The sequence below is a fragment of the Leopardus geoffroyi genome, chromosome B1, assembly GCF_018350155.1.
Source record: "Leopardus geoffroyi isolate Oge1 chromosome B1, O.geoffroyi_Oge1_pat1.0, whole genome shotgun sequence".
In the NCBI taxonomy this organism is placed as follows: Eukaryota; Metazoa; Chordata; class Mammalia; order Carnivora; family Felidae; genus Leopardus; species Leopardus geoffroyi.
In genome coordinates this window covers 35017328-35026577 of record NC_059327.1, presented here as the reverse complement: position 1 = coordinate 35026577, position 9250 = coordinate 35017328, and the positions used below count along the sequence as shown (strand labels likewise).

General features: G+C 55.1%; 1 protein-coding gene across 4 annotated transcripts in view; it reads right to left on the bottom strand.

Annotated features, from left to right (window-relative positions):
- Positions 1–2577: 2577 nt before the first annotated feature.
- PEBP4 (phosphatidylethanolamine binding protein 4) overlaps positions 2578–9250 on the bottom strand; it is a 216335-nt gene continuing 209662 nt past the window's right edge. For all 4 annotated transcript variants that reach the window (XM_045457285.1, XM_045457268.1, XM_045457274.1 and 1 more), the window contains one exon: positions 2578–2802. In XM_045457285.1, the coding sequence (XP_045313241.1) occupies positions 2648–2802 (155 nt within the window). In that variant the 3' untranslated portion in view covers positions 2578–2647. The remainder of the gene's footprint in view (positions 2803–9250) is intronic.

Here is a 9250-nt window from a genome sequence, read left to right as displayed (position 1 = left end):
GAGAAGGCTTAAGTTAACACCAGATGCCAGTGCTACTAGTTACGGAACAGGGAGTGCGTTCCTCAACTTACCAGAATGTCAGTTTCCTCATCTATAAAATGAGAAGAGCAACAGCTACATTATTAGGTTGTGACAACGGAAGGAGAGAATCTGCGTGAAGGCAGGGAAGCAGGGCAGGAATGCGTTAAATGCGATGCCACTTGTTAGGGCACAGGGCCTGGCATGCAGAAAGTGCTCAACAAACACTATCTGATAATAATGATGATAATAATAATGTCAGCTCTCCTACCCCTGCAAAGGGCTCACTAACAATGCTCCCTTACATCTTTCTTAACTGCTTCATTAGAGATCTCGAAGCAATCTACATGCTCATTTTGTTTCTTCCTGGAGGAGGCAGTGAAAAGAAAAGGGGGAAGAGGCCCAAAGTCTTGTGCAGGCAGAGAACTGAGTCAAGGGTGACTTTTCCAAGGTGTCCCTGGCCTCTCGGTTTCCCTTTCCTGGCACTGGACCTCCTTCTCCGTGGCTTTCAGGGGCCATCTGGCAGGGCTGGCTTCAGCCTAGAGCCTGGGCCAGCTTTGTTCTTTTTTCACGTTTTGGGGCCAGGAGGGTGGGGGTCTCTCCTGCAGTTGAACTCAAAGCCCAAAAAACCAGGAGAAAAGAAGGGGGGGGGGGGGGAGGAAGGAAAGCAAGCCGATAATTTCCTCGAAGGATAAACATCCGATTTTTTTTCCTCACCCAAAATAAACATGCTAGCCACAAGGAATTAAAAGCAGAAGAGGGGAGGATGTGTCTCGATTTGGGGCTGCTCTAGCAAGCTGACCTGCTATTTATCCTGGCCTTGGGCACCAACGGGAGCTGCCAATTACACTCCAGGCCTGGTGGGGTGGGGGCTGCAGGGAGAAGGGCTCAGGAGTGTGAGGTTCACGCACACACCCAGAGTGTCCCTTCCGAGGCTGCCTGCCGTGACATTGCACATGGACACTTCCCTTTGCTTCTCCTTTTAGCGCTGCCGACAAGCTTGCCTGCCAAGGTGAAGAGAACGGGGAGTTCCTACTGCCTGGGCTGGCATCAGAAGGCCCTTCGACAGAACACGACTTTAGTGTCCATCACCCAGATGGGAGCTAAATCCATCAATGGTGGGAGGAAGCATGGTCCGGTTCCCTTCACAACCTCAGTCTCCCACCTCATCTCGTCCTTCAGAGCCCCACCACTAAAATCCTCCAACTACTTAAGATGTGCTCAGCTGGGCTGAGTGGCTGGCGGGGGCCCCTCTGCCTTCCAGCTAATGTGGGGCATGGCTCTAAGAAGGCAACAGCCCTGTGTCCAGCTGCAGCCTGCCTCTTTCATCTGGGGATCTCAAGGCACCTTGCACACATGAATCACCAACATTGCTGTATTCTGGCCAAGGAGAGGGGGGCTATTAACTCTTGGAGGGAAACTGAGTGGGGAGGCGCAGTGAGGGGGTGGGGGTGCTGAGGGGACTGGAGCTGGGGGTGGGGGAGTCGAGGAACTTGAGTTTAGCCTGGGAACGAGACCGTAGCGAAAGAGGTACCTCCAAGGGGACCCTGGGTGGGAAAGCCACGGGACCTTCAGAGGACATCCAGGGGAGTTAGGGGACGAAAATCCTTTCCTTGCAGACACCAGGGAGTTTCTTCAGAGTTTTCTGAAAGCACAAATCAGATTGTACTTGTTCTTCCCCTCCAATCTACTTATTTTATCGTTCAGTGGTTTCCCATTGCTCTCAGAGTACACTTTAAAACTTTAGCATGGCTGCGAGGCGTGGCATGGTCTTTGCCCATCTGTCCAGGTGGCCACACTATGGGCCTGGAAGATGCCATGCATGCCCCTGCCAGCCACGGGAGCTTGGAGGTAGTGTTCCCTCTCTTTGGCACAGTCTCCGGCACCCATCCCCATTCACAGTTAACTGCTACCACACTTTTCAGCTCTGAAGTTAAACATCACTTCCTCTGACAGCCCTCACCTGAGCGTTGACTATGCCCCCTCCACCACAAAGCAGGTCCCCTCATGCCCTCATAGCACTTGGCACATTTGTTGTAATTTGCTTGTGGTCACCTGATGAACCTTTCCCTCCCATCCTGGACTGTAAGCTCCATGAAGCAAGCCTTAGGTTTTGCCTACCCTGTTCCCATATGTATCCCTAGCATCTAGTGGGAGAGGTCAGGCACATACCCGGTGCCAATACCTGTTCAATGAATGATGCTGAATTGTCAGAGTTGGAATGGACCATGGTGACACACCAACTGCCCCAACTCTCCTTCCTACCTCGATTTCACAACAGAGGAAGCAGATTAGAGAAGATAGGTGATTTGCTCCAGGTCACACAGTGCCTCAGTGACAGGCGAGGCCTAGGGACCCCCACTTCCTATCCATCTATATCCCAGCACCACCCGCACCCCACACACTTGCATTTACAGCAAAGCCCCAGGTTCCTAGTGCTGGACATCGATTTCTTCTTCTTAGTTTTTGAAAGAGAACAGGTTAGGAAGCAACACATCCAGCCAGTAAGCCCTGGATGATTTTTTTTTTTTTTTAATTTGGGAGAGAAGGGGTTCCATGCCCAGACCATCACTGATGGGCACTGTGGACACACACACCTGCAACACAAAGCCTGATGTCTGGCCGGCAGTTAACTCTGTATGGGTTTGTCCGTGGGCTCACTGCTTCCTCCTGCGGGAGGCTGGTAATTTGGGGAGTCCTGGTAATTTTCAGTCATGAATTGGGTGCTCGCTTCGGGTTCACTCAGGTGGAAGCGGTTCAGGAATTTGTCCATTTTCCAATTGCCTGGAAGGACAGACAGACCAGAGGAAGGCCGTGAGAGAGAACCATGGCCTGGGAGCGGCAGGGCCTGACAGGGAGGCCGCTCTGAGGACGTGGAGGCCTCAGCAAGTAAGGACCTTGGCCATTGGGCTGTGGGGAGCAGAGTGCCCGGGTGCTTCTGGCTCCTAGCTGGATGTTAGCAGAGTGGCTGGGAAGAGACTATTCCCCAGGGAACAACGAGGAGTGAATCTGGACTGGTTTCCTTCCCCAGGGCCCTTTATTTGTCATGATTCTGCCTTCTCACATGCGGAAAGATGCCCCATTGGGTGGGCTACCCACTGTCTCCACCCACCTCTCTTTTTCTGCGGGCTCTCCTCACCCCAAGACTGAGGCCTTAAAGGCTTCTTGTCTTCACACGTGGTCACCCCAGCTGCTGGGGCTGAGACCGGCCCCAGTGTCTGCATCAGTCTTTCAACCTCCTCCCCAGATCCCTGGCTGTGGCTGAGGTTGGGGGGCAGGGCACATGGCTAGGGCTCTCCCTCCTCCTGAGCACCTGGATCCTGCAGTATGGGTAAGAAGTCCCTGGCTGGTGCCCAGGTGCTCCTCAAGGAGAGAGAGCACAGGGTTGGGGGGGGGGAGGGGCCTCTTCTGGGGCAAGTGTGGACAGGCCTAGAAGCAGGGCAAGGAGGGCGCAGCCCGGGGCGCTGAGGAGAAGCTGCGGAAAGTGGTCACAAGCATATTCCCACGCTCTGTTTCCCAAACCCTGGGCCTCAGGCACCCTCTGTGCATGATTGCCAGCTACAACACAGGATGCCCACTGTAACCTGAATTTGAGAGAAACAACAACTAATTTGTAAGTATGTCCCACATACTCATGGAATTTACTCAAACATTCATTCCTTGTTTATCTAAAATTCATATTTAACTGGGCATCCTGTATTTTTTTCTTTTTGGTGTGTGAGGGGTAAATCGACCACCCTTCCCTGAGTGGAGGGAGTGCTCAAGGAAGACCTTGCCTGGAGCAGAGCTAGGCAGTGGACAGGTGGAGGAGAGTCATCTTTAATGCACAGGGGCAAGGGTTGCAGCCTGGACAGAGCTGCCCATTTACCCGCCTGTGGTCCTCTGTCTGGACCCACTACCTTTTTTTTTTTTTTTTTTAAAGTTTATTTATTTATTTTGAGAGAGCGTGCAAGAGCAAGGGAGGGACAGAGAGAGAGAGAGAATCCCGAGCAAGCTGTGCACTGTCAGCCCGACGCGGGGCTCACACTCACGAACCATGAGATCATGACCTGGGCTAAGGTCAAGAGTTGGACTTAACCGACTGAGCCACCCAGGTACCCCCACCCACTACCCTTTTTTAACAAGGAAGAAAGCAAGTCCCTTGATGTGCTGTTACTCCACTTATCATCCTTTCCTCCCCACACCACCCCGCAGGGGATGTCTGCATTTCAAAGAGGTTTTCAAGGAAAACCAAAATGTTTTAATCCAAAGAAACAAGACAATAATAAGGATAATGCAAATAATAATAATAGTAATAACACATCCATATAGCGCTTCCTATGTGCCAGAAACTCCGTGCATATTCATACACTTACTTAATCCTCATAAGGGGAGACTATTTTTATCCCCGGTGCTCAGATGGGAGGATGGGGCACAAGATGGGGTTCCGGTGAGAATGCTTCTTAGGGGCAGTGATGGAGGGAAGGGCCTCTTCATGCTCCCTTAGGTCCGATCTGGTGACTCCATGCTCGGATTCGGGAGAGATGCTGGGCCCTGGGGGAGTCTCTCCTGGGGGTAGGCTGCTGCTGGGTGACAGGTGGGCAACTGAGTGCTGTGGGGTCTTCCACCAGGAGGCGAGGTGGGGAGGCACTGGCCTGGTGGCCTTCACACCCAGGGAGCCTGGGAAAGTGCGTGCAGGTGTGTATGCCTGTACATGCATGCATGTCTATGCATGTGCAAGCCAGGAAAAGGGCTCATGGGTGAACTGGTGTGTGGCAGGCATGGGGACAAGGGGGCCTTCCCCACTGAGTAGGGCAGGAAGAAACCTTGGTGGCCAGGAGGGAATTGAAACTCTCATCACGAGATCAGGGCAAGTTGGTGGAAAGAAATCCCCTGCACCCCGAGGGAGACCTCGCTCCCCTGCTGCAGATTTGCCCTTCCCTAATTCAGAGGACTTCTCTTGATTGAGCTTGGAGTGCCCTGGGAGCCTCACAGCTCCTTCCCGGTCACATGTCTGACAACACTGTGGTTCTTAGCTCCTCAAACCAGGCCCTGTGTCCCTCAGGAGAGTGGGTACAGGCTGCTGGCTGCTAGCCTCCTGCTGCCTCCTCCCCTGGTTTGGCTGTGACTCCTCACGCCCCCGTTTCCTGCCACAAAGGGCAAGAGGAACTGACCCTTTGCAAGTTCTAGAAGGAAGAGGGGTGAGTCAGGCCCTCAGGGGTGTGTGTGTGTGTGGAGAGATGGGGAGCTTGGAGGCTGTGGCTTCGTGGTCACCATTTGGAGGAAAGTCCCATCCTGTATGGCACTGCTCCGATCCTGAAGCTGCAGAGAAGCTGCTGCCATGCAGGAAGAGGGTGGTGATGCTGGCTGTGCTCAGGCCACTCCCCTTGGACCCTGGGGCCACCCAGGATGGGCTCTTCCTGGGTCCAGGGCAGGGGTAGTGAGCTTACTGCAAAGGGCTCTGTGGCAGGAGGGAGAGAGGAGGAGGATGTCTGACGCCTGTTTCCTGAACTACCCAGTGGTTGGAACACAGGCCGGGTCTCCTCAGGGTGGGGCTGCTGCATGTGACGTGCCCATTGTTCCCTGCGCAACCGTAGGGCACACCGTTCTCATTCTGAAAAACTAGAGGCTGATCTCTTACCCACTGGTTGGGGCTGATAGGGAAGATGTTGGCGATGAAGGATGTTAGATGTTACAGATGTTCCACAAATGGGCCAAGGGGAGTGAGTGCTGGGTCAGCTTACCTAAAGCTGTGGGGCGGAGGTGGGGGGAGGTTTCGGAGCCACTACTGTGTGCCTGATCTCCCCTAGACACTGTCTTCAACACCTGGGAGAGGGGCTCCAAGCTTTCAGTTACTCATCCTCTGCCCCTGAGTCCCAGGGGCAGCAATGGCTGGAATGTGTGGGAATTGCCCTGGGGCAGGTCCTGTAGTCACTCTCTGCCCCCGGCTTCCCCAGTCTGTGGGGGACTGAGAAATATTCTCCTAGGCCAGCCCCTCCCCCTCGGAGGACTTGTGGGCATGCGATGGGTGACTCCTCTGCTGGAATGTGCGAACTCTGGGCTGAGGGGAGACTGACAGCCCAACTGGGAGCCACAGCCCGGTGTCTGCGAGGCATGGGGGGGTATACTGGATGGAGGGCCTGCTCCTGTCCTCAACGGGTTTAGAATAGAAGACAATGAACCCTGGACTAGTAACAAGCTAGGCCTTCTCAGGCCTTCTCTTGGCCAGCAGCACAGCTTTGCAGCTCCTGGCGGATGGGGTCCCATCCTTAGCCTCGCCCTCGTCTCTTCAGCGGACCTACTCTTAGGCCTTCCCAATAGCACAGGGCAGTGTTCCCTGTGTGTCCTGCCTGTAGCCCAGGGACATTTCCCACCTGACTTGCCATTTGGTCCTCCTGGGGCCCTCAAGTGTTTCCTGCTCAGCCTGGCAAGTGGGGGCTGGGAAGCCCCCACTGGGAGGGAGGCCTCCACTCCTGTGGCTGGAGAACAAGGGGGAGGGGTCCTGAGACTTGGGCTTGGCCTCCTCTGAGCTGTTTTGTGAGTTGAGCTGCTGGGGCCTCTACTGGCACTGAGTGGCCCTGTCTCCCAAGGCGGGTGAGATGTATCTAACCAAAGTGGCCACCCTCTTCCCTGTCCCCCACCCCTGACTCTCCCCCTAGGGGACAGTGGCCCCGAAGAAAAAACAAAAATTGAACGCCAGCCTAATAACCGCCCCATCGTGTGCCTGGCTCAGGTCTGTAATTTGTCTGGCTCTTCGCAGGGCTGGCTGCAGTGATAGAGGCACTGATGCCTTTCTGCTGAGATTAATGATGTCCTGGTGGTGGTAGGCGGGAGGCCCGGGCCTCTTATTTTTTGTGCCACTAAATGACATCCAGAGACTTCCACTCAGGAGCTGAAAAGCCCTCGTTCCATCACATCCAATTACTCCTGGAGAATATTTGCTGAGTGGCTGATCCTGCTGGCTTGAGAGGCATGGGGCAGAGGGGACCACTTTGACTTTGGCAGGAGTGAGAGGGTGGGGATGCTGGCGGGGGGGGTCCCGAGGTGGGGAGCGGTCACCCAGCTCCTCTGGAGCACTCGGGAGGATTGGAGAGTGGAAGTGCAATTCCTAATTACCCGGGGAAATGGATCACCCAGGATGTCCCCCTTGGTCCTAGGGCTGGGGCTGGGGGTGGGGAAGGAAGCAAGAGAGGAGGCTCAAAGCTGTCAGTTTAAGCTTCCGCTGCTCCATTCCAGTATTTGCTGGTGGTGGCTGGCTGGAACTCTGGGTGAAATTTGGGGATTATCTGTGGTTTCCTGCTGATCTGTTCAATACCGCTTTGGACGACTGATGTTTGGCTTGACTGGGGCGTGCTTCCTGAAGAGGGCTGCCTGCGGCCTGTGGAGGTTGCAGGCAGTTCCTAGCCAGGGTGCCTGTCTGAGAGTTGCCCAGGATGGCCCCATCTGGGCCGCTGCCAGGCCCCCAGTCCTACCCGCTCTGCCAGGTGGGTGGGGCCCCACTGCCTGACACAAGCCCACACAGTGATTCAGGGGCTGGGCCTGGGGGGGGGGGGGTGGGTTCTGGGGCCTGGCCAGGTGAACCACCATGGGAGGTCATGGCAGGGGGTAGGGGCTGTTTTGCAGTGGGCTGTGTGTGTTTGTGTGTGTCTGTGTGCGTGTTTGGGGATGGTCTGCAGGCAGGGCACTCTTCCTTCTACGTTTGCCTATATACCATGTACTTCTAGCTCACTGCCACCAGGCCTGTGGATTTTCTCCCAGCCTCAGTTCCTCTACATCAATGCCTCCTACTGTTGACACTTCTCGGAGTTCTGCTGCATTCCTGCCCTTGGCCTGTGTTTTCAAACATTTCCCCACAGTGCCTACTGTTTCAATCACCCACGGTGCCCCTCAGGCCTTTAGAGGGCACAAGCAAGCCTTAAATCCCACTGTGTGGCAAGCCTCAGCCCATCCCTCCTCTCTGACCTCTATGGGTGGGTGGCTCACCCAGGAGCTGCTCAGTTCAGGTGTCTGTGATGCTGGGGAGTGGGTTATGGCTGCCTGGTCCAGAACCCAAGGACCCTTCTCTGCCCCTCCCAGAGACGCAGTCTCTCTGCAAGCCTCCAAGGCTGCCTCGGTGAGGTGGTGTCCGAGACTGGTGTGGCCCGTTAGCTCCCCTGGCGCTGTGGCACCATCCTGGGCTCACCGCCTTGGAGATGCTTCTGGAACAAGCTTTGGCATGTCATCTTGTGGGGCAGCGAGGGGATTTCCCCCGCTCACTCGAGAGAGGAGCTTGAGGCCATGAGGCCGGCTCGTGACACCTCTGGGCCAGGTGGCTGAGGTGTGGCACCACACAGGCCATAGCTCGGCAGGAGTTTTAGTGTCTACACAGTGCTTGGCTATCACCTTCTCCAGGGAGGGGGTGTGAGGGGACGCTGCCTTGGGTGGCTGCTGCTGCTGGCCAAGGACACTCGGGACTTCAAGATGGACTTGCTCTTTCTTTGTCCCCACACCAGGGCCCAGGTGGTCTGGGTGAGGAGAGAGAGGGGTGAGGGTGAGGAATGTGGGTGAGTGAGTGATAGGAGTGAAGAGCCTCGCCCCAAGAGTCAGAAGAAAGGTAATTTGCTTTTAACTGTGGACCCTTGGTTGACCAAGCCACTCACTGTTCTGGGCATCAGTTTCCTTATTCGCCTGGCGGAAGGAATGGCCACTGTCCTGGTCGCCCTACGGGATCCAGCCAGGGAGGAGCAGGGCAGGCTGGTGGAGAGGCTGGGCACAAGTGGTCCTGCCTGCCCACCTGGTTGGGACAAGGAGGATGTGAATGCCAAAACTCATTTGTGGACACGGTGCTCACAGAGGCGGCTGTCTTTCCGGGTGTTAAAGGAAGCTGACGATGACTTGAATATGGGGGTGTGAGAACGTGCAGCTGTATGTGTGTGTGTGTGTACATGGGTGTGTCCCATACACAAACATCCTCATTGACTGAAAGTTCACAGGGGGCTGAGCACAGGGACAGGTGGTAAAAAGGAAACATATGGCAGAGGTGAGCTCTTCCCTCAAGGAATTTATAGTCTCATGGTGGCAGTGAGGCCTGTGCAAGTGAAAAATGATTGAGTAATACAAAAGAGATAAAAGCAGGTGACTAAGGAGGCAAAACCAAGTGTTATGGAGCGTGTGGAGACGGACAGCAGCAGGGGAGGGCAGGGTCCTGTTGGCTGAAAGAAGACTGCCCCGTGGGAAGGCACCATGGGGCCATCAGCAAGACTCGTATTCTGCA